General features: G+C 39.9%; 1 protein-coding gene across 4 annotated transcripts in view; it reads right to left on the reverse strand.

Annotated features, from left to right (window-relative positions):
* The window catches only part of TBXAS1 (thromboxane A synthase 1), a 230,748-nt gene that overhangs the window by 106,383 nt on the left and 98,334 nt on the right, over positions 1-26,031 (reverse strand). For 3 of the 4 annotated variants that reach the window (XM_039708347.1, XM_039708349.1, XM_039708348.1), the window contains one exon: positions 20,662-20,758. In XM_039708347.1, the coding sequence (XP_039564281.1) occupies positions 20,662-20,758 (97 nt within the window). Of the gene's footprint in view, positions 1-20,661; positions 20,759-24,718; positions 24,738-26,031 lie in introns of those variants that run through there. The other variant, XM_039708350.1, reaches the window with a different exon arrangement.

A 26,031-nucleotide genomic window follows, 5' to 3' on the forward strand; every position in this document is an offset into this window, starting at 1 on the left:
TTTAAAAATTCCCTGTTGGTAAACTGATACAGTATATTCCTTCCAACTTCCTTGGTGTTTTAAGTCATGCTCAGCTCTCCCTTTATTCATGACATTCAATGACACATTGTGTAGTGGCTTTTGACTGAGCCAGGAAAGTACTGCATTGCATGTTTTCAAAACCCAAAATAGAGCTCATTTATGTCATATACCCTGTAGTTCATTGCTGTTTCTATCTGGAAGGCCCTTGCATACACAGATGTTAAAGCCACATCTCTTCAAATCATGTAAAATTTTTCTCTTCACAAATCATCATCTCATAATGGAGCAAGACCAACTCCTTACTCCAAGACCCAAGCCTTTGCAGAGGACAAAGGGCTGGCATTGCCCACTGAGGGCTGTGTGCCAGTGTGGGAGACCACTGGGCCTCTCTCATCTCTCTGCTGTGACTGCGAGGGGCCTCCCATCCATGTTGAATCCAAGGGAATCACTACACACAGGAGTTGTCTCTCCCAAAGCAGGCTCACTCTTCCTTTGCCTTTCCAAAACTCTATTTCCAAATCCTCAGATGCCACACATCCCACACTGCTGCTCCCAGGTAGCTGAAATAAATTTTTCCTTGCCCATTAAAATTATGGGCACAGACACAACTTCACAAACACATTGCTCAAAACCCTCCCAGATTGCCAACTCTGCCAATAGTCGATGACACTTTTGTCCCCTCTTCTTTGTTAGTCTGAAAGAAGTTGGATTTTAGCATGTATGATTCAGAAGGTGATCTTACAACTTCAGAGGGGGAAAAAAAAATCATGAAACTTACTCCAAAACATTCATATTGCTTTACAATTTCATAAAAGCGTCCAGTAAAAGTTTTCAGCTTAATTTGAAATCAACATGCCTGCAGAGAAGAGGAGAAAATGTCCATGGATCATCTATTTCATTAAGCTTTTAGGTTCTCCTTGGTCATTAAGGTTCTTCAAAAAAGTGTGACAGGGTAGAATTGGTTTCAGTGATTACAGCAATTGTCTTTCATTCTACTCTATAGATCAGACTCTACAAAAAGGCATCTCCAAGCAGATTCTTTTGTTATCAAGTCAGGATCTTCAGCAACTAATAACTACTATTCCTAATTACTCATTGGAAAAATGGCACAGCCAACCCCAGCTTACAAGCAAACACTGGCTATTTTTCCCCTCTGTGGCAAGCAGCCTGGAAACATCTGTTCTTGTCTCTGCAAACATTCTCTTAGGTCATGGTTTTGTCAATAGAAACCAAAGCGAGTCATTGCAATGAGGTAAATATAACCATCTATAACTGCTAAAATAAACACATATGGCCTCCTGCAGTCTGACCCAAACTGATGCAAGTCACACGTTCCATTTGTTGGTGTAAGCAACACCAAAATTAAGTCCATGCATTCATGAGTTTGCATATGGTGGTCAGTTTGCACATTTGAGATCAAAACAATCAAAGCAAAGAAAAAAGTACTTGCTCTTAATTAATTAAAAATTTTGGTATTATAAACAAATTCAGGTTGTACTAGAGAACCCATACTCTATAGACAGTTTCTGCTGAGAAGCAGTTTTTAAACACGCTTAAATCCACTTTTCAGCTGACATTACAGGACTTTTTAATATTGGATAAAGTTATAAGACTATTAAAAGCCTCTCTGTTTATACACACTTCTCTTCAAGGAAAGGTTGAGGACCAGAAATTTCCTTTTACAGTACGTAAAGAGTATTTGGAAAAAAGCAGTCCCCACTGACTTTTGGTACACATACATTGCCATGTTTTCAGTCATTGGCATATGTAGGAATGACAGGCAATGCTCATAAGAACGTTGGCTAGGTCTTTTATTTATACAGGACCATTGTATTCCATGCTCTGCTCATCCAGGGACATACCTGCAGTAACCTTAAAGCTTCTGGAGAATACCAAGAGAGATTTTAAGTACCACTTTATGTAGGAATGACAGGCAATGCCCATAAGAACGTTGGCTAGGTCTTTTATACAGGACCATTGTATTCCATGCTCTACTCATCCAGGGACATACCTTAAAGCTTCTGGAGAATACCAAGAGAGATTTTAAGTACCAGTCACCATCCCACTGCCTGTCCTCTTGGCTGCTGACTCAAATGCCTTGGGTATGCAGCTAGATACCTCAGAAGAAGTTCACCAAAATGAGCACGGACTTATCCAAGCTGCCCTGACAGCAAGGTAGGAAGAGTTCTACACTTCCTTAAGGTCTCACCACCTTTCTTCTCATGGACATAATAACAAAACATATTCCAGAAGAGAGGTCACTACAGCTGTGATCAGGGATTACTCCCTTTCTTACAACTGCAGAGTGAAAGAAGTCATGGTAGTAACCTGCTTTCAATCACTGACAGAACAAAACTCACTGTGGGGGGGAAAAAAAGTTGTAACTCCTTCCTGTGGATAAGGATAGCAAGAAAAACAAATAAATAAGAATAATTAAGGAAAGAATTATTACAGCAGGAGTACAGGTTATGGTGAGGGATGGTGTGAGGTCTATTAGGCTGCAGAGATTCACTAACTTCTCTTTCATGAATGCCATGGACACATAGAATTTAGCATTGATTCAACAAATCAGGCTGCAAGTGCATTGTCTCAAAGAATCACCTATAAGTTTCTAGGCGGGGTACTAAACAGAGAGATGAGAGGAATGCCCTTGAATGATTTCCAGTAGGTAAATATGTGAAAGCCTTTCTCTTGCACTCTGGGAAATTTGTCATGGGGGACTGCACTGGCGCAGCCTGGCTCCACCACTCTGGATTCAAAGAACCATGTTTATTGCTGCTACATTTTCTGCACTGCCTGAGCCACCAGCCCATTTCAAAGGCACACGTGAGGGCCATCTCCTCTCAAAACATCATATTCATGGATCTCCTACCTTGGACAAGGTTCAAAACTGCTAAGCTTCTGTCTGGTGATTTCAGCTGCTGAAATCAGCAGGTCCAAGGGATTCGAGGCACCTCAGAACATTAGCTATGGCTGAGAAAGAGTTTTAAATCTGTATTGTCAAATTAAGCTCTTCAAATAGGGGTTAAATGCTTAGGACCTTCCTGGTCACCAGCAGAGGTAAGCAAGGCAGGTGAAGGGGAGGCTTACCAATGGCTCAGTTTAAAAATATCACTTGCATGCAATGTTTTTATTTGGAGAGAAGTATATATAAAATGTCAGTTCTTCATGTACTTCATATTTTAGTGACAATTTTATTTTGACCTCTTCCACTCAGGTGTTGCAATACAGAAATAAAATTATATTCAGGCCTGTGTAGCTTAAAATCTCAAAGCACCAAGAAACACTGAAAATAAACAAGCAGCTAAGTAGCTAACTATGACCTAAAGGTGAAAGACATTTTAAAGGGTTTCTATCAGTCTTCCAGGTTGCCATGTAGCACCTAAAACTTGTTGCCTAATACCCCATTTCCCATGCGACAACATCCTGATACAGAAAATATACTTCAAACTGTCATTTATCTAACTTGAAATAGAAAATTTGGGATTAATATGGCAAACTGATGATCTCCAATATGTGCAAAACAACCCAAGGAAAAAGTATTGCACCTTTTTTCCCCCAGTGCCAAGAAGAAAATTTCAAAACAATATCAAATGAAGCTGATAAAAGTTTTCTTGTGAGGTCTCCTAATGGTTTAAAAACAAAAATGGGTTCAAGATGATATTTAAATCAAACTACTGGAAGAAAAGGGCTATTAAAAATTAAAAACACTAATTCAGCTTAGGAAGTCAACCATGGGCAGTCAGATGTTAGGGGGACATTCTACAGGAAATACTGCTCTGCACTTGCTCTGCTCTTGTGCTCCTTCTCTAAGCATATGCTGCTAGTCCAAGTCAGAACACTCCCTAGCTAAATATTTTAATGTCACTTTTCCTTTGAGAAGTCATTCAGAAAGAAAACTGCAGGTCAGCTGTAATGGCAGAATGACAAGCTGTCAACAAATCATATTTGCAGTACCTGCTCAGCTGAAGAATTTGAATTCCCTGCCTGCTATTTCACAATTCTTTCTAATTACATTAAGTGGATATTTACACATCAGGGAAAAAAAATTCCAAATTTCATATAGTAAGATTTCCACATCTATCTGTCAAAACATTAATGTATTTTTCTGGTAGCAGTAGATGCTTTCATTCCTCATTTATTTGTCCCTCAATAAGAGCTAGGCTATAAAACTTTCTCAGGAGTTGCACAGCACACTTTCAGCATTTTATCTTCCAAGATTTCTTATTTGTTGTTATTGCTTAGTTTCAATCAAATTTAAAAAAAATCCTAATTTATGAAAACATGTTTTGACATGCTTATATGAAATAATGTTTGTGCATTTGCCTCTTACAAATTAATTTGAGCATATCCAGAATTAAATGTTTGTCATAAGATAATTTCAACAATAATAAAGTCCTATTGCGCACAGATAACATTACAGGACTTATCATGAGTTCCCTAGAGCTCACAATTTCTGTAAAACAGCTTTAATTCACAAACCACCTGTAAACAGACTGTTGCTTACTGATTTGTTCAAGGAGAGAAGTTGAAACACTCCTCTGAGTATCAGCTAGTACCTCATCCAAATAAATTAACAGTATCAGCTACTTTTGTTCTCTTAAACATTTAGACTTGCAATATGAAGCAGTGTGGATTATGAAACATAAAGCATGTCACCATATCTTGTTATCTTAAGATGAGTTAAGATAAAATGTCAAAAACAACAAAAACCCCAAAAAATGGAGTCCACACCCACAGCTCACAGAACCCTTTCTGGCCAAACAGGTGATGCAGCATTTAGGGGGCCTGTTCCACTACTCTTGCTTCAGTTTTAGTACAATGACATGAAAGCACAGGGATGGATCAGAGCCTGAATTCTCCCCACTCACGGCGCCCCAAAAGCCAGCACCAGAATTCCAGGCACAGACAGGCTGGATACTCAGCAAACACACACACGAGGACAGAGCAACATTTGGGATTGAGATTGTCTTGATTCGAGTGCCTGGGGAAGGAATGTGTGCCTAGGATAAGATAAAATGTTAAAAACAACAAAAACCCCAAAGATTGGAGTCCACACCCAGAGGTCACAGAACCCTTTCTGGCCGAACAGGTGATGCAGCATTTAGGGGGCCTGTTCCACTACTCTTGCTTCAGTTTTAGTACAATGACATGAAAGCACAGGGATGGATCAGAGCCTGAATTCTCCCCACTCACGGCGCCCCAAAAGCCAGCACCAGAATTCCAGGCACAGACAGGCTGGATACTCAGCAAACACACACACGAGGACAGAGCAACATTTGGGATTGAGATTGTCTTGATTCGAGTGCCTGGGGAAGGAATGTGTGCCAGCCATGAGAATGAGACACCTGCAGCCTTGCCCTGAGGATTAACCCCCAGCAGCCAGGCACACACAGAACAGCAACGAACAGCCTGGCTGGAGGTTCTGCCTGCTGGGATTTCTGTGTGAAAAAGGAAAGAGGCTTCACTCTCTGGAAGGACCCGACAGCAGTGAAATTGCCAGGCTGTGCCCATACTCAGCACACACATCACACTTGACTGCATGCACCCAGCATGTCATTTTTACTTGCAAGTTATTAGAATCTGCACTTCCAAGCCCAGCTTTATTGGTGGGTGGGAGTTGTAGTTCCCAGCCATCGGTGTTGGCCAGCACAGCACACACTCCCACATCACAAGAACTCGTTTTGCATCTGTACAGCTGCTTCCCTCACACTTGAGGCTCATGCTGAACACCCCCAGCATCCAGCAGCCTGAAAAATAAAAGGGATGTTGAAACTAAAAAAAAATAAAAAAATAACCCTCTGAGACATGTCTAAAAGCCTGATGATTTTTTAACTTAGAATAAATCTTAACCCAAGGACAAACCTAAGTTTTTATAACCAAAAGTGACTGTCACCGCCAATATAAGATAAATGTTACTACAAGCATAAAGTGAAGAGCTGAAAAAAGTGAAAATATGAGAGCTGCCCCACTTGACTGCAAGGAGGGTAAAACAAATGAGTGTCATCCAGCAGCCAGGGCATTTAAAGAACATGTAATGTGACACAGTGAAACACCAGCTAGGGAGAGTACATTCCTTTTAAAAATTCAAATCAAACATTAAACAGAAATAAAACTAGAGCTGGTTAGAGAAACTTAAATAAAGCCATAAGGTTTGCAAGAAACTGTCAATATTGCAAAATCAATTTCTTTCTCTAGGCTTTCTGGAAGAAAAGAAGAAAAAAAGTTCTAGAAACTACCTTTTTATAGATGTTTTTGAAACAAAATAACTTTACCTTGCAAATTGAAACTACTTTTTAATATTAAAAGCTGTAACTGAAACAAATTATTTCAACTTTTTATTTTTATTTTGGCTTTAAACTCTTCAAAATCAGATATGACATAAAAATTCTGTCTTCCATACATTTCCTAATCAAATCTCAGAAATCACTAGGACAAAGGTTTTTTTTTTTTAATTCTTACTGTTGACAATATAGTATGCCATCAACTCCTACTGTAGTCAATTACATTTATATTAGGAGCATATTAGAGAGCAAAATAAAGCATTAAGAGGTTTGAAAATCTTGGGCTTAGTGCAGCCTTCTTTCCTAAAGCATATGCAGAAATGGGTCCAAATGGATCCAATTCTTTAGTTATGTTATCATATACAATTTTTTCCCCCACAGGATCTCTATTTGATTTCTCATATTTAAGATTTCTAGAGGAAATAATATCCTGAAATGTTTTAACATTGCACATCAAAACCTTTCACGTGAAATTGATCAGTCACAAACTCAAGAATCTCCCCTTCAGACATAAAGCTCACATGATGACTTGTAGAAATTCTTTGTCATTTGTGGAGTTCTGTCAGCAGAGAGCGATAGCAGTAAGTCAGTCTCCTCTAATATTTTTTTGTTGAGTCTGTATTTACTCAGATTCTTCAGGGGCTTATAAACTTAAGCAGTTTGGTCAGATTTTCAAAGTGGTTTTTATATCCAGTCCTTAACACTAGAGGGAACAAAGCCAAAGCCAAAGAAATAGACTCTGGGTTTATTTTCCTCACAATCAATAAATAACCCTAACTTTTCCCTAGGCATCGTCTCCAAAATAGCAAGACCATTTTGACTGAAAAATTCTAAATGGAAAATACTAATTGAAGCAGTTAAACTATGATAATCTACAGAAAGGAAAACATTGTAATGGGAGACATTGGGCAACTTTAATTATAGATCTCACCATTGGCTCTGTGGCAGTACGGCTTCTTTGGAACTGATGAGAAATACCAATATAGGCCTGATGACATTTCAACTTGACTGAAGGTCAATGACTGGTTAAACTGGAATGTTTCTGAGCCACTGTTAAATTATTCAGAATTATTTTAGGAAAGCTGCATAAAAAGTGCAAGAGTGCAGTTTTAGCTTCATCTAAATGCACACACTGAGAATGGAAAAGGAAATGGGGAAACTGTCAGTTGCAATTGCCTTGAAAAGGGAAAAAATAATATCTTGTGTACCTTCAACTTAGAATTAATCTAGCAGAAGAGAAGACTGCAAGATAGTTCTTGTTTTTACTACTTATTTCCCCAAACCCTTTGCTCCAGGAGCAAGCATGAAAGGGAAAGAAGAGGAATGGAATATTAGTTCAGTAAATAATTTAATTATTTTTGTTTCTGTTGCTTAACACCAGCAAGAAGAGGTTGGCAGGAGTAAATAGTTAACAATAATAGACAAGGCCTTACTTTTGCTGCAGGACAGCTGTTTCCTCATCTCACTATATATGTTGCTGAATATGTGCCTGTGAGGCTAAATGGAGTCTCTTGGAGCCCCCACCGAGCCTTCAGAAACAGATGAAGGAACATGAAAATGCAGTGGCCAGGTGTGCTCAGAGTAAGCAGCACTCATTATACAGGAGAGCTGTGAGACGTGCAGTGTAAAAACTCTAATTTTACACCTCTCATCCTCTTCCCTTTCCCTTCTGAGTGCGGTGAATCAAATGCTGACAACACATGGGCAGCAGTGGCCAGTGTCCTGCAGCTTTCCTTGGTCATGGTCAGGAGCTGTGTGTTCACAGCACGGCACTCCCACAACCCACGGCAGCACCATCCCCTCCCAAGGCTCACATCAGCCAGCTATTTGCTATCAATTATTCACAACAAATGGTGCCAAGATACGTGGTTACTATATAAAGGAGAACTCTGGCTAGAGAGTACAACACTTGCCGACTCATTCTTCACTTGTGATCCTCCAGACTTGTAGCTGTTACACGCGGTCAGCGCTGAGGAGGGCACAGTCTCTGAACATCCTTTCCCATGGAGGTTTCATTCTTGCAGAATGAAACTTACATAGTGTAGGTCACAAGCAATAAAAAAAACAGGGTGGCAGAAATTTTCACTTAGCATAGAGTTACTTGCTAGGAAGAAGGGAACTTTCCAGGCTGTGGTCAGAGGACCACTGCAAACCACCTGCATCAATATAAGATGCTACAACCCCATCAGCTGTTCATCACTCTCTCTCTATTGGAGATAACCACCACTGAAATGGAGCTGGTGGAGAGCCCTTGTGAGCACTTGTCTGCTTCACTGCTAAGTCAGCCTGCATGGTTTTGAAAAAGTCCACACTGACACCTAAAGTAAGATGAATTGTCTTTGAGCTGAACCAGAGGAGGAATGCTCACGTGATCCATATTGTAGACCTTGCTGTGGAAATGGTGAGTCCAGTTAAGACATCTCAACAAAAGGTTGCAGACTGTGCTAGGTAAGAACATTATCATTATAGCAAAAAAGAAAAAATAAAAAGGACCTTTCATACTTTTAAGTTCAAATATAAATATTAAGGCAGGCAAATGGATTAAGATCTCTGAACGAATATCTAAAGAGAGAACTATTCCCACTGTTTTGAAGAATTAATGCTACCTTTAAAACACTTTAAATGAAAAGCAAAATCTTGCAAGGATTAGCATAATAATTGCCCACATGTATCACATTAACTCTCACTGAAGAGGAATGGACTTGTGCACACACAAGAGCCCCCAGACAACTATCACAGTCAAAACAAAAAGCTTATCAATGGGAAAAAAAATAACTAATAACCCAAACCAAAAACCCCCACCTGCTGGCATAAGCATTAATAGAAAGGATTCAAAATGGGATGGTGTGGGGTAGGAACAGATTTGTGGCCAATGGACTGAAAGGGAGAAATGATGCTCAGATGCAATCTCTGGCACTGGAAGTCACCACAGCACTGGGTGCCGGAGGCCTGGCAGATAAGCCAGAAGGAAGATTACTATCACTGTCTGTCCTGCTGTTCTGTTTTGGATTCTGCTGCTGGCCACCTTTGAAAGGAGACACTCAACCAGGCTAAACAGATCTCAGGCATGATACATGACAACTATTCAAATGTTACATACTGCTATATCACATCTATTCCAGTGCTGAACTACCAGACTTGTGGGTATGTTCATGCAAATCACTTCTCTGTGCTATGAAACGTCACTTCTGTAGACTTAAGAGGGTTCCTGTATCATCAGATGCTTCAAAAGGAGTTTTTGTACATGAGCAACTGAGTTAAGTCCAAATGTGGTTAAAGACACGAAAAGAAAGCAAAGTACTGGGTCTGAGCTGTGACTGCTCAAGCATGTAAAAAGGCCAACTCGGATGCTGTGATCTGAGCCTATGTCAATCCCGTAACAAGTGACAAACTAATTACTCTTCTAAACAAAAGCAGACTGGGAAAGGCAAGAATCAAAGGACATGACACTCTACTATATGTCAAAAATAGGGAAAATGGAGAAAATTGTAAACCAAACAACCAATCTACTACTGTCAAGTAACAGTTTCAGAAGTCAGAAACTAAGGACTGTTTAAAAACCTGTGATGTTAGACTTAATAATTTTCCAAAAAAAATATTCTCACAGGGAATGTCCAAAGAAGTAGGATAAGTTGAATTTCCCTTTAAAAAAAACAAAACCAACAAATCAACAGAAATCAAAGGTCAGGACAAGCAAAGACCAGCTAAAACTACATTTGCACTCCACCTACTCATAACACAGTCAGCTAAGGGAAGGATTAGATAAGGAAGCAATAATGTATTTAAACAAGAAAAATATTAATCAGACTTAAGATTTCACATATTTTATCCAACAGTAAAACATGTTCTCTAAACAAGGAACTGAGCCCTAGGAATAGATAGTCCTTTCCTGCCTGTAAATGCTGTCTCCCTTCAATGTTATTATTCAGTATTAAAAAAAAGTGCTGCAAACACAGTAAATAAATAGCCAATGTAGGCTTGATGAAAGATTGGCTCAGAAGACTGCTTTTGGCCTGAATAGAAAGATATGCTTTCATCCTGTTTTGACTATACTCATACATTTACCTAACATAATTGGATGTAGTTAATATTGCAGGAGCCTTCAAGCAGCGCACATTTCCCTCATTAGTGGGTTTAAAGCCTTAATGATATCTCCTGTGCTGCAGAAAAGCCCAATGTAGGCTTCAAAAGTGATTGGCAAGTTTCAACAGGAGAAAAAACTGGGGGAAGGGAAAGCAAAACCTAATAATACTATGATCTTGTCCTCTTCAGTTGTTTAGAAAAGGAGATATTGCAGAATGATTGAATAAAGAAGAAAACAGAGGTAAGGATAAACAAGCCAAAACAGATAATTTCAAAAGCTGACCTCAGAGTAACTCAAATATGTGAAAGGAATAGGGAGTGGGTAAAAAAGGGGAGTGACCCTTCACATTCCTGCAACACATAAAGACACACAAGTACTTAGTCTTACACAAACTCCTTGTGGCACAAACAAATGCATATGCACTGCATATTGTCAAATCAGCATCTTCATGCACCTGCAGCAAAATCACCTTTTCATGTTTCATTATGCAGTATTTCCCACTCCCCCACCTTCAAAGCTCAATAGTTTGGCAGGGAAGCCTTGCATTTAGGAAACAGAATGTCACAGTATACCATTAACAAAGCACATGCAAAGGGTTTGGGGTTTTGTTGTTTGTTTGTTTTGTTGGGTTTTTTATTGACTAATTTTGACCATTTTCCAGGAACAGAAATTTCACAGGCTGATTTAGCTTCAAAAGAAGCATAATTATGTACAGCTGTATTCAGTATTTCTTGACTGCCTTGAACAAGCAGTGAAAGGAAGATTTGCACACATTATCAGCCACTATCATTAGTGCTGTAAAGTACATAATCCATCTGGTGTTGTGGTGTCTACCTAGGAGCAGGTATTGAACCACTGATGGCTGCAGTACAGCAGCAGAAAAGGAGAGTGTTCAGAATTAACAAAACAACACAGCAACCCAAGTAGTTTCTTCATGCTGGATTGTCCTTGTGTTTCTGTTCTGCCATGGTTTTTCAATGCATTTTTATGTGTATGAGCATGGAGAGTGGAGAATTAAAAATGTAAATTTCATCATGTGGTTTTGTAGTCTTCACAGGGGAAGAGGTAGCAGGATACCATGGTGATGGCAGCACTGCAGCCCATTAATAAACCAGAGAAAGACTCAGGGATAGATTCAAATACTTAGACCCATGCTGAAAAATAACTCATTTCATAATAACTTCTGTGAAAAAAGAGAGGACTGTGCATCTCAGCATCAGCTGTGGTCTCAACATGCTGACTCATCATTTCTCATTGAGGGGGCAAGGAAAGGGGAAACTTGTTTTCAAGTCTTCTAGCCTCCTTACAGTCAACTGCATTGCTTTTATATTGCCAAGGTTTATGGCCCATTGCATTTGAAAACAGACAAAACATGCCTGGAAAAGAGAAAAAGTGGAAAGTTTTTATTTTGTATTTCATCTATGTGTAACCAATCCATTTCCACCCTAACTGCCAGCCCTTCACACAGGGAATCAGCTAGTTTTATTTGCAATCTTACCTGGAAATGTGAAAAATATTAGTGTTCATTTACTCTGTTAGAGGTTCATAACTCTCAAGAAAACAAATTCATATTACCTACCTACACAACAATAGGTTAGCCAGTTAAAATAGCAGCCTGGACGTGTGTCTTTCTCCAAACCCAGCTCCAGTCTGGCCCCCACTGCTGGGGAATATGCTGAGGGCTTCCTCCAGGCACAACAACACAGGAAACCTTCCTCAAACAGCAAACTGCCTAAGCCACCACTCAAAGGAAATGCATTGTCAATTAGAGGGTATCTTCAAGTCAGTCAACAGGACCATCCTCAAATTAATTAGACTTAACTACAGTCAGTATTTAAAGGCTGATTGCTTGTAAGCTGTGGCACTCCAGCCTACTGTTATTTATGTCTTCCCAAACTTTCACAAGTCTTTATTGAATAGTCAAATGTTTGAGGAGAGACTGTGTTCGCCCTCTTTTCTATGAGGGGCAAAGAGAAAACAAAGTCTCCTATTTAAGGGAATATCCCAATTCTGGACAGAATAAACATACTTGTGTAAATACACAGTCATGGCCCACTAAATTAAATGAGAAGTAAGAATGTGCATAGATGTAAGCAAATGCTGACATCTTTTTATGAATTGTGGAGCCGTGGTTTGGGAGTGGTACTCCCCCATTCTGTGCCCCCACTGAGATTCCCCAAACCATGCTGCCACCCTCTTGCTCCCTGCTTTCTCCTCTCCCTCTCATAGCAGCAGGATGGAGAGGGGAACTGGAAGCAGGAAAGGTAAAGATCATGGGTTGAGAGAGAGTAATTTACTGGAACCAGCAGTGAGATAAGAAAATGAACAGTAACAGCAACAATTCCAGTGAGAGGGTACAGGAAAAGAAAACATTCACATGGAAACATCCTGAAAATAAACAATACTGGATGCATCCTTCCACCTCTTCTCCCCAGAAGAGAGTCCCTTTCCCCCACCCCGGCAATAATGTGGCATAGAATAACCTCAGGGTCCTGGCTATGCCCCCTCCCAGCTACTCAAAAAATGTAACCCTGTCCTGGCCAGAACCAGGACAATAGGTAAGCAGAAGCAGGTGCCAGGTGTTCCAAAGATAAAGACAAATGAGCTCTCCCACTTCACAGGACACAGGTTTCACTTGGTTTCCTGTTCTGAATTAGAATCACAAATAAAAATTACAAATTCGAGATGATGATCCTCAAATGCACTCAAATCTGATAATGCTAACTTTTCTACTTTAGTTTTTTTATTACTTCAAAGAAGAAACTTACTTGGGGGGGTGGTGGGGAGAAGAGCTTTTCATTAAAACTTTTTAATCTGCATTTCTGAAGCTTCTTTTAATAACAACAAAAAAAAAACCCACCCACCACAACCATTTGAATTAACAGATAAACCAAATCCCAACCCATTGCCATCAGTCCTGAAGCACTCATATTCACTAGTAATCCTCTTCAGCTGGAAATTTCCAACATACTCTTTTACATTTATTAAGGTGACAAAGCACTTCCTAAATGCTTTGTCCTTGTGAACACAGGAATTCTGTAGCAAGGCCAAAAACTGAGCTCAGTGCTCCTGAATACTGACCTAGAGCCCAAATCACAAAACCAGACCTCTTCTCACTGGGATTCAGAGGATCAGGTGGCTCACACAACGTGGTCTATTAATACATCAGTCCTTTCTTTAAGGGTAACTGAAGCCAAAGTCTGATTAATTTTACAGCCAATAGCAGTGAACATTTGACAACATTAGTTTTGTGCTATTAGCTTCAGCATATGGGGAATAAGGGACAATTTGTTGTGCATGTATAAAAAGACTTACACAGTATGAAAGAAATGACCCTCTCAATATTTATTATTTTAATTTTCAAATGCCTACTGCTAGCATATGCACTTCTACTTCAAAACATTTAAACAAAACTGAATTTAATTGCTCAGAAAAATTAACCTGCAGGCTCTCAAAGCAAAAATGAGACAGAAAAAAGGAAATCCTGAATTAAAAGTGATTTTATGAGGTATAGAAGGCAGCAAAATAGTTACATATATATTGACCAAGGCAGAAAGGTATTCTAGTTTGTCTAGAAGACAGCCATGGAGACACACTTGGGAAAGAAAGCAGATGTTAGGGTTGTTTACCCTCACTGCTCCTGAGCCATCAGGTCAAAACAAGGATAAGAGCCCTTGCTCAGCTTCCTGTCACTGGAAAATCATTCAAGCATCTGGGCTCACATGGCTGTACAACAGCACCCACAAATATGCAGTCAAACAAATTAATGTTAAACAGAAAAGTGCCATGCAGCCCAATTCATTCCCTGCTAACATGATTCCCTTTCTACACTGATGCTGTACCAGACAAGCCTTCAAACCAGCTATGATCTAGAAGCTATATAAAACTGGTAGGCTAAGAAAGCAAATCTTAATAAATTCACTGCTTGGACACCTTTTCACTTTTCCTTCCAAGGCACAGAATGATTTTTGGAAGCACGGAATAGTCTCAGCTCAGTGAGACCAAGGCTTATTGTACATGTGGCAGGATTGATGCTTGGATTGTCCTACAAAGCCAGGGAGGGAGGGAAAAACATCTCAGCTCTGTACAACAAACAACTGGGTGTTCAAGGTACAACCTGCCATCAGGCATGATGGCTTCACTGCATCTGGAACTAAAATGCCAACAAGCCACGCACAAAGAGGCATATTTTGTGATGCTTCCATAATAAGATATGGCACAATTGATGGCTACAATGCTCTAGAGAATGGAATAGAGACTCAGACTCTCCTCAAATCACAAGGAGATCCCAAATCAATATATATGCATCCATAAATACATATAGATATATATTCAAGCTCGCATGTAGACGTAGCAACTAATCATGGGGCATGTTAGATCCAGAAGTGTTATGCCAGTCAGCTTCCATGTCCTATATTAACCAAACAAAAAACAAGATGAAACTGGATGAAGGAGTAGAAAAATGAAATAAAAAAAAATCTAAACAGAATGAAGCAGTGAAAAAATTTAAAGCACATTCCTTCTCTCTGCAGCCACGAAAGCCAGCATGTATTCAAAACCAAATATCACAATCAAACTAAATCAAAATATTCACACACACCAGATCATCACTTGTGTATGAAACCATCCCATTGAATGGTCATTTTAAAGCATGGAAAAAATGAAGGCCTCATTTATATATATATAAATGTGATGTTTTCTCATTTATTTGACTAATTTTCCAAGTACTGACTTGCCTGCTGTCACCCTGTGTCACTGGTGCTCCAAACTGTGTGCCCATGCAAAGGTAAGCTTCCAGCAAAGTTCATTCATCATCTGTTTACAAACTGAGTTCATTGAACTTTACAACAATAATTTCTAAGTAAACAAAGAAGTTCACATGAAAGGATGACGATGGCATTGACACAACCAGAAATAATCCTAGGAAGTTTAACTTGAAAAAAAGAAACATTTCTAAACCAAACAACCAAAGGGTACAGGGTCAAGGCAGCATGCATATGTGTCTTTTGGCAACACTGCAGAACTTTTCATCCCTTATGAGATGACATATGAGTATGTTGGTGGGTTCATTTTTCAAAATAAAACTGTATTTGTGAGAGAGACGGAACAAACAGCCCAGCCCATTAGCTGGATAAGACTCCAGGTTTGGATAGACAGCTGAATTACCACTTTTTACTGAAAGTCAGCACATCAGTGGGGCTGATGCCTGTTCTCTAAAAGTCAAGGCAGAAGGCAGCAAGAAAGATCTTGTACAGGACATGCATGTGATCCTTTACTCGCAAAAGGTGAAGAACACAGATGCACACCAGCCAGCTCCTGAGCTGAGCTGTTTGAAGCCAGTTGTAACATCCCAGTCCTGCTCTGGAGACACTTAATCATTATCAGTCAGTGCAGAGTCATCTAGAGTTAATATGTTGATTTCTGCTGACTGAGGTCCTGACCCAAAATTCACAGAATTAGAGGATGGCTGAGTTTAGAAGGGACCTCTGGAGGGCATCTTGTATCAAATTTAGATAGATCTTTTGATACAGTAATATACAGTTTTCTTTCCTCCAGCAAGAGACCAGGAAGAACAGCCAGTCCATGAATATGTCAGGCATCCTGAACCACAACTGAACAAAATGAAGAAAATAAGTTCCTTCCTACATGGTGGTTGCATTTTATTTGTTTAATGCTCTAGGTAAGCCTGAAGCTTAATAGATTTACCAAAATATAGATTATGATGATGAAACAGCTTAGTGTAACAGAAAAATTTTACATGTGAAAAGAATAATCAGATCTCATATGGATCAACTCAAAGATGAAGAGAAAGAATAGACAAGCAAAAAGACAGGAAGCTCAAACAACTCACTTTTCCTTCAAAGGGGATACAAGGATGTTGTATCACATTCTATTCCTGGTACTTTTTCATTATTTTTACCACTTCATTATTGTTTGCTGTTAATCCATTATTATTTTTACCACTGTAGCAGCAAAGCTTCTGATGAGAAAATGGTAATGTTTTCTTACAGAGACTGGAATTGGTGTAGATTTTTGAATTTAAAAATGTCACTCTCCTCCAGCTGGTTGGCAGGTAAATTTAAGGATTTGGTCTGAATCAACCACTAGTTTCCATTTGTGATAGACACATGAATCCTGGCAGAGCACCAACTCCTGGCAAACCTTGACTAGCCAGTACCTACCTTAGCCTCAGGGCTCACTGAATCCACATTTCTAGGAAATATTTTTACAGCCATCTGAATTACTTGAATTATGTACCAGGTAATATTTCTCTTCACTTTGTTCCATCTTAACATTCTGCTCCTACATTTTTAAAAGTACACTTTAATGATTCTCAAGTACTAATTGAAAAACAAATTTTCAATGCAGAATTAAAAACAATCTGAAAACTGATTATGTATCATTATCCCACCTGGAAGAATGCAACAAACATCATAATCCTATCTCACTTGCAACACAGTAATGAAGTTAAAAATGGTCTTAGTGCTCTTAAAAGGAAGCTTCTATTCAAGAGACAACACAGTTGTGAGAAAAAGGTATCATTTACTCCAGCACAGCCTTGCCTAAATGCTGGCTGAGGTTTCCATGGTTAACCTAAATTAAAATTAATCCCATATTTTTTGACAGAACGTATATAAAGTAATTTTCATATTTTGTTCTTCAACTATAATTAAAAACATGGGGAAAAAGCTTCATATGTTTCAAGTATGAAGGTATATTACAGCAGACATTTTTGGTTTTGAATGGCTCTAACGCTTATGTTAATTGAGACTAAATTAAATGGGAAAGCAGAGTGTCATTATTGTCTTCCTGTGATTATGCAGTTAACAATACATATACCCTGTGCCTACAAGGCAGTAACAGCCTGTGTGCTAGACTTGGTTGCTTACTGTAAAAGGAAGAGAACCTTAATGCAGATTTGATCTGCAGTCGCCAAACACTTCTTTTGCAGGAATTATTAACCAGTAATTCAGAAACAAGAGAAGATGGTGGGGGAATATAAAAGACTTTTTATAGCAATTTTCAAAAGATAGCCATAGTAAAGATGTGAAACACATAGTATCAAAGGGAAACATAAAATGAAGAGTAGTTTAGCTTGTGTTCACATGCAAGATCTACTTTGTCTGTATAATGAGTGAGCAGACAGGTTCAGTGTGTGAGAAGTGCACAAATGGTCTAGGTCTTTCAGGATGCAGATACAGGACACAAGATGCTTCCAAAAGAATCTTTTCAGCAGATTAAAACCACTCTCATTCCATAGAGGCCTTCTGATGACTTCCAAGAAGGGAGTTCACAAGTGCACAATCCCAGATTAAGGTCATCCTGCTTACAAGCACTCCAAGGCATGACATCACATCACAGAGAGCTTTAATAAAAGCTGTCATAGTTCACTGAATCTTGATCATGTTGCTGGCTGCTACCAATAAATCCACTGTTTTCAGCCCTTCACAAGTTTGATTTCTCATTGTTTCTTAATCAAATATGTATATATTTTAAAATAAATTGAAAAAGCAGCAAAATAAACAGGGAATAGAAGTTTTTTCTACACTTGGCTTTTAGAATTAGATCTGAACATCCTGAAAGTCAGTGACAATTTGTTAACATAAAGTTGCCACAACTGCTACAGAGAGAATAATCTTTCTTTGAGGCATTCTAGGTTAGATAACTCACATTTCACTCTGATGAATGAAGTAAAATCTTGATTTTTGAAAGGCACATGGATCGTCAGAAAAGCAAAGCAGAAGTGTGTTTTCCTAAGACCTGTTCAAACCCAGTAGTCTCACCTGCTTTCCCATTCTCTCAGCCTAAAAGGCTGATACTCTTAAACTAAAAAAAAAAAAGGCTTTGGGTTGAAATAATAACCATGTGCCATATCTGGACTGGAATATATTGGCCTAGCTTTGTGAACAGCACTGACTCCAAAGTCAGTTCTATAACCACTCTTCACTGGGGAAGGAGTTCATAAAATAAAGCAGAGGGATCTTTTTAGCATTTTGAATTCTCCACTAGCAAATAAAAACCTTCACTCGAAGTAGAGGAGCTTTCCTTGACTAATTTTAAAATATAAAAACAGAAGCAACCCTATTAAAAGTCTTAAAATGACATTTATTCAGTCAATGTGATAAGAAAGAATTCTATTACTTGGAAAGTGCTTTTCTCACTCTCACCTTTCAATCATTATTTGCATACAACCCAAATCACATCTGAATAAATTCCACTGGCCTTCCTTACATACCACCCAGCATTATTTATATTCATGTAGGATTACTAGTGTACAGGTAACCAAATACTTCCCCAAGAGACCTGACTGCAAATTAAAGAGGAAACAGCTTCCTGTGTGAAAACTCCAGAGGAGGAAATATCCCCAGGTTAGATATGGAAAGACCCAGAAACAGAAGGCTGCTTATCTTCAATAAGAGAAAAGCAATGGCTGGAAGAGGGGAGGACAAAGTGGAAAGTGAGAAACTATCAAAGATTGTGGCTATCTGAGAAGACCATAGAACAAGCAGGTGAGAGCATATAAGATGAAGGAGGTCATTTGATTTGGACTCATGGGCATTAAACAAGACAGAAATAGCAATCCTGCACGGGGGGTGGGGGGAACTGTTAATTTTGCTAAAGGGAAAGCTAGGAGTTAAATTTTCTCAGCTTTCTGGTTGGTGGCAGGGATGTCGCTCTGTCTATGTCTCAGTTCCTCATTAATAAAGCAGGACATTGCACAGAAAAGCCACAAATGATTCAGGGGACAGTCAAGCGATAAGGGCAAGATGTGAACCTGCAGAGACAGCTCTAGCTCACAGATCTAATGAAGAACAAGAAAAGGAGAAAGCGGGAAAGAGGACCTAGAGTGATATAACCTACCTGAATTTTAGAGAGGAACACAGATGTTACAGACAGACCATGACAGAGGGACACATAACCACAAGAAAGAGAGAGAAACCTCTGAACACAAAAGGCCTGGAGAGGAAGAAATATTTTACTAACTGAGAAGCATGAAAATACAGAGAAAGTTATATCCAAATGACCAGGCTGACTAAAGTTAAGAGCAGAACAAATTTCTGAGTGCCCCCTTAAAGGAAAGATTTCTAATTTCAGGGAAGTGTTACTTGATCATCAGCTATGGCTAGGTGTAATGGGTACATTTCTTCTACTACCAAATACGAAGAAGAAAGGCACGGGAAAGTTACAGAGAGGAAGAAACAGGGTTCCTGCTTGGGGTAGAAGAAGGCAAGGGACAGAAAATTTCTTCAAATATAGAGAAAAATGGGGGAAAGCCCCTTGTGACATGTAACAACTTCAGCCTAAGAAGTCTAAAAATACATTCATCCTTTCACATGTGAGCTATGGCCACAATGGGGGGCAGCTGGTAGCAGCAGTTATTAAGTAAGATATAGGCAGTCACAAGATGAAACTCACACACCAAAAGAAGCAAGCAAAGGCAACAGGCAGTTTGCAAACAGACTGACGTTGCAGAGAGGATCAGAGGGACAGAGGAGGCAGACAGCTGATCAGAGAAAAAATGTTCTCCAAGGGCACAAAAACCCCTCCTGAATACAGGTGAGATTGTTTGAGCAGGTTTGAGCATACAAAGGGCCCAGGGGGAAGCAGGGGATGGATGGGACCAAGGCAGCACACAGTGGCAGTATTTCCTTGTAAAATGCTGGGCAGCTGCTAGAACTCTGGCCATTCACCCTCACTATTTGTTCTAACCACCTCCTGAAAATGAGCTTTTCAAGTGTAACCAAGAACATATGCACAAATTCTTGCTAACTCCAACTTCCTTCTTTGCTATTTATTATTTTCAGGTATGACTAATACACAATAGCTGTGGGAGGCATGTCCTGGTCCCAGGCAGACTGCTCCTGCTCTGTGAAGTCTAAAAGCACAAAACAGATCATGTGTGGGAGAAAGCAAATAATACCATCTCCATGTTACAGATTGAGAACTGAGGAAGAGAAGTAGTAAGTGATTTTCCCAAGATTTCACAGGAAGTCAGTGGCAAAACTGGATATTGAAACCCTCTCTTCAACATCCATCTGGTGCTTCAGTCACAAGGACAGTGTGTCTCTTCCAAGGACATTCCCTTTCATCCTCAGTGTTTTGGTAACAAGAATCTTTGACTGAATGTATATATTGAGTGTATATATGTCTTATTGAACCATGAGGTAATTTTGCCTCTATTTCCAGCTTCCACGCAGCCACTTTTGGTCTGAGCTGGAATTAGCAGTGCTACCAACTCCATCCACAAAGCCAACTTTAATATGTACTTACAATTCTGTTGGTGAAGTTACTAAAATCTGCCACTAAGATTTGCTTGATCATCTCTGGTGAGGAGACCACCACAAACATCTGGCGACCAATATAATACCTAAAAAGAAATAAAGAGTCATTTTAGACTACAGAGAACTATCTCCTTCCCTAAAATATGTCTTTTTTGCTTGAATATACTTGCAGTGAACAAATATCACAGAAATGTATTTCCTTGGGTAAAGCAGTATCTTTCCAGCCCTCACAACTGTTAAATTAAAATACATGAACCTGGAATTTAAAGGAAACAGCTTAAAATCTTTTACTGATTAATCAATACTCAGCCAACATTTTTACATAAAGGTTTACGCACTCTTTGCTCACTCTGAAATCCGTGCAAAGTGATGTAGTATCACTAAACCAAAGGGTAGAGGAGCAAAACATTAGAAACCAACTGAAATAATCATTAAAGACCTACAAAATTGCATTTCCTGCCATCAGCCACATGAAATGTCTTTTCATGGCTAAGCCTTGCCTCTAATGAGTCTTTCCAGAAGTCCCCCCAGCATGACTGTAGTAAAGCACATTTCCACCACTTCTATTAGCACTGGAACTGAGTGCATCTCGGGCTCTGTGTTGCCATGGACAAACCTTGCATTACACTAATAGAGAGGGGGGAAAAAGTTTTACCAAGTCTAAGGGAATTAGTAAAACTTCAGAAGAAGAATAGGTGACAGGGGTGTCTCTGCCTGCACACCCTTTATCTCCCTGCTCCCATTGCAATATGACCTGGTGGAGCCAGGCTCTGCCCTTCTGGGTCTTCACACCGTTGTGGATGCTGCAGAGTCACTGGAACTGTCCCAACCCTACAACTTCTAGAGGTGCAGAGCTCCCAGCACCATTTCTCCCAAGGCCACAGGCACTCCATGGCTGGCTGCTCTGCTGGGGGAGGAAGAAGCACGACCAGCAAGCAGAGGTCACTTGCAGTCCCTACCTTGGCTGATCGCTGGACCAGAAAATCTACTCAGGCAGCACTGTCTTTTCTCCAGCAGGAGAGAGGAGGAAGAGGTTGGAGGCAGGCACAGGAGGGCCAGGCAGCTCATAGCAGAGCACAAGAGCAATACCACAGATGCTGCAATACAGCAGTAATATCCATGCCTAATCATTTAGGTATGATGCAGCTCAGTATCGATATATTGTTTATCACCTGTCTACACTGCAACAACTGAATAGACAAGCAAACCCTGGACTGAATTAAATATAGTAACTAGGGGTTCCCATGGCAATGAAGCTGCAGCAGCCTGATTTCTTCAAGGGCAAACAAATTAGATAAATATCTTGATTCCAAAGCAAGGTTTCACAGTGCAATTTGACCTCCCTACCACCCAAACTTGTAACAAAAAAATGGCAGAGAAGAACACAATCCTTTCTTCCTTCAGGAAGGAAGACATCATCTTTTCTTCTCTTGTGGGTTTCCAGAGGGGACTTTTATTTTCCAAATGCAACCCACAGGCTCTACTGGAGCATTAGATATGGGTGGTGTGTCTATGAGGGTAAACCTTTTTCACCCCTCCCAGTTTGCTCAATCACAGCAAAAGTAGCTGTCTGTAATGGTCAAACTTTTATTCAGAATCCTCATAGGTGCACAAAAAAGAGCTGATGCCTCAGATTAAAGAGGGTTTTGATCACAAACTTTAGCAGAAGAGGATAATGCCCTACATGCAACTTTTGTGTGTATTTTGTGCAGTTTTTTCTGGCATCAAGGAGGCAACACAAGCTCTCAAGGCAAAGACATGTGCTGCTCTGAACATACCCAGAATGACTAGCCACAAATACTGACCTCTCATGCTCTCACACCTGGCTTTTCTTTTTCTCCCTCCAAGTTTAGGAAGTTCCTTGTCACATTTATTGCTTAGTGACTGATGGTCCTGCAACAAACAGCTTTTCACAGGGACCAGCTTCCTGACATCAGATTCCAGATCTGAATCAGAAGCTGCTTATGTCTACCCAGACAGCTTAACTCTGACCAGCAAGGGTCACACATGAAACATCAGGCAAAGCATGTGTGTGTAAGAGAGACACACTTCTAGTTAATTTCAAACCTGGGAAATTGCAAAGCTCCATCTCCTGTCCACCAGGATAACAGGACGCTACTCACAGCAGGAGTCTTTATGTCACAGTGCACTTTGTGCTTGAAAGCATTCAGGACTAAAAATTTGGGACAGGAGCATCTCCTACTCAAGCTGTTTTTATGAGAAAGTGACTCACAAGCCAAGCTTATGCAAACAAAATCTATTCATCATCCTCCAACTCAGACCAGTCACCCGAACTCCCAGTTCTGTTTCCACAGCTAAGCTCTTTCTTTTTTATTCACTCTTCACTAACTTTCTAGCTATAGGCACCTGCTTCTTCTTTCTTTATGCTGTTATAAATTAGGGCAGAGAAGGAAAAGAAGGCGGAAAAAATCCCCTACACCTAATAAACTGAAAATGCTAGGAGAAAAAAAAAACAAACAACAAACTAATTAAATTGATTTTTAAGCTAAGTTCTGCCTTTTTTTCAGGAATGACTGCTATAAAGCACACACATTATTGGATCGCAAACAGCAAAAGCTCTCTTCCTGCCTTTTTTCTGTTCTCCTACTTTCTGTACACAATCTTTCCAATCTTTTCTGGGACACAAAAAGATGAGGCTGTCTATGACTATACTTTGGAAGTCAAAATCCATAAGCCAAAGGCATTATTTCCATGGTCTTTCCCTGAAGTTAAGGAAAAAGGACAAGTAGAACTAACTGTGAAACAAGATCACCTGAGCTATTTCATTCAGCAAACACAGGTTTGGAATCTGAAAAGTTGCCAGAAAGATGCTTAACTGAGTTTTAATATATTTTAAATCCTTTGCAGGATCAAGGCCTCAATCACAAAACAAGAGGCTATCTCCCAGCTAGGTGTTTTGGGTTTTTTTCACTTGTTTCAAAATAGCAAGTAAAAGATAAAATCCTCCTGAACAATAATCTATTCTTCCCAAGTAAATAACATATTCACCCCTGTCATGTAACTTCATTTTGATTCTGTATTACTGGATGAGGATATCACTAGTCCCACATAGACTTAGATTTATTATTGAACAAAACCTGATATTCTTGTCAGATTTTAATAAATAAGAGTTTGAGAAAAACAAAAGCCTCTGGGCAAGTACATTGCAAATGGATTCATGAATAATTTAGGGCAGCATTTTTTATTAACTTTTCCTAGGTTAATCTTTCCACAGGGCTCATTCACACACTGAAGTCCTACCTTTAGCTACAGTACCATTACACTGCTTGACCCAACACTTCATATTTCATCTAGGGCTTTTAGGGTGTAAAGCAAATACTTGGGAATACGTAGCCTGCTCCTGCAGAGAAGCAAGAATTCATGCATGTGGCATGACACACTTGGGGTGATGCGCCTCTGTCCTCATGGAAATCAGTTGTAACACTGCCACACCAGCAAAAATAAATTTCATCACCACACTTGGAAGCAAATTTTCCTGTGTAGATGAGGCATTGGCTAATTAAGTTATGCTGTTGGGGTAATTTCTATTATATTTCAGTTTAAACTGAAGAACAAAACAGAACAGGGAAAGAAATTTGCATTTTAGACCAGTAGCTTTAGCTCCATTGGAAGGTGAGGCAGGAAAGGCCTGATACCAGAACATGAACAGCACAAGTAGTGTGAGCTTCCTCCAGCAGATGAAAATGTGGCTGAGGAGCCATTGTCCCAGCAGGCTGCCAGTGCACAAGCCAGCAGCCCAGTGCCACATCATCCCCAGGATGGCACAGCAAAAGGGCTTCCACAAGAATTCAGCAGAGGGCATGGGTCTACTCCCAGAAGCTGTGAGAAAAGTAAAGATTGCCAAAGGGCTTGCAGGTCAAGGAGGTGGTTATGTCACAGGGTATTGAACAAAATAAGCCAAAATTCATCAGAAGTTTCAATAAGTGAAGAGGCTACAAACACCCAGCTGCAGCAGTTTCACTCCTCAGAGCAGACAAGCACCCCTCTTAAGGCAATTAATGGGACAGACAGACAGAGATGACTACCTTGTGTTCAGGGTTCACCCAGGATGTTGCAGTCCTCTTTCCAATGATTTAGTCATTCACTAAACACATCTTTTCTCTTATCCACAAGAATAAACAGCAATCCAGCAATGATATCTGCAGGTCTGTTCATACACCACCATTGCTTTCTGCAGAGGTGTGTCCTAGGTGTCTCAACCCAGTGCCTGCCATGGCCAGGGCCACAGAAGATAACCCATGGAGGTAAGAGGTGCCTGCCAAGCCCAGTTCTGAGCTGAAGTAGGAGCAATGAGACCAGGGGCACATTGGACTGCCCAGTCTCTTCTGAAACACTTCAGCGATCAACTTCCTTTCCAATGTTTGACAGAGACCCCCTAGAATGCAGATTTCTGTTCTCAGATCAGAATCAGCTACTTTTAATTGGAAAGACCAATTTAGCATCAGCCTTTCCGTGCTCCCAAGACCACTGTGGCCACACTGCATGGTCATCTGCAGCTCATGCATCTCCCAGCTCCTGAGCCGTGCCCTCTGAGCAAAGCTCACAGCAACGCTGCCTTGTTGCACAGGAGAAAGTGGAGAGCACACACAGTACCTTATGGCAAAGGGCCATATGTTTTTGTATAACATCCATGTGGGAAACACCTGCAACCCTTTCACCTTGTTTACAGTGCTGCTGTCAATTCACAGAAGACTTTGATCTTCCTATCTATTATCAGCCCCATGTGTTACAACCACATAAATCATAAAACATATATATGCTATTAGGCAATAAGCAAGGCTTTGTTTTCTGTGCTGTGGTCTGGTTAAGTACACAAAGATCACCTGTAGAGCCATATGAAAATAGAATATTTTATTATTGCTATTTTCTTCGGGGAAGAGCAAAGAACAAAGAAAGAAAAAAAAAATGCAGTGGGGGGAGAAGGAGAGGTGTACAAAGACAGAGATTCAGTGGGAAAAGGCTGATTTCCTTAGGCAATTTTTCCTTAAAAGAAGTTCCTCAATCACTCTGCCTCTTTTATTTAGAGACACCCTTTCATTGCAGGCAGAGAAATGTAAAAACAAATAGTACAATGCTTGTTTAAAATAGGCCTGAAGCCCTGCCTTACTTACTTAATTATTTCAGAGGCCAGCAAATTGATTTGTCATAGCGCTGTCCCCTTTCAGTGCTTGAAGGCAATTCAGATGTGGTAGGACTAAGCAATATATAATGAACAGTGGCAAAACCCAAACACAATCTGCACAGAAAGGGTTAATTTGGGCTGAGAGGAAAGGAAAGGAGTGGGACAAATTTGTCAAGTACCATGAGTACTATTTGTGTTATATTAGCAGCTAAGGGT

This window comes from Passer montanus, unplaced genomic scaffold (genome assembly GCF_014805655.1).
Source record: "Passer montanus isolate IOZ18808 unplaced genomic scaffold, ASM1480565v1 scaffold20, whole genome shotgun sequence".
Classification (NCBI taxonomy): domain Eukaryota; kingdom Metazoa; phylum Chordata; class Aves; order Passeriformes; family Passeridae; genus Passer; species Passer montanus.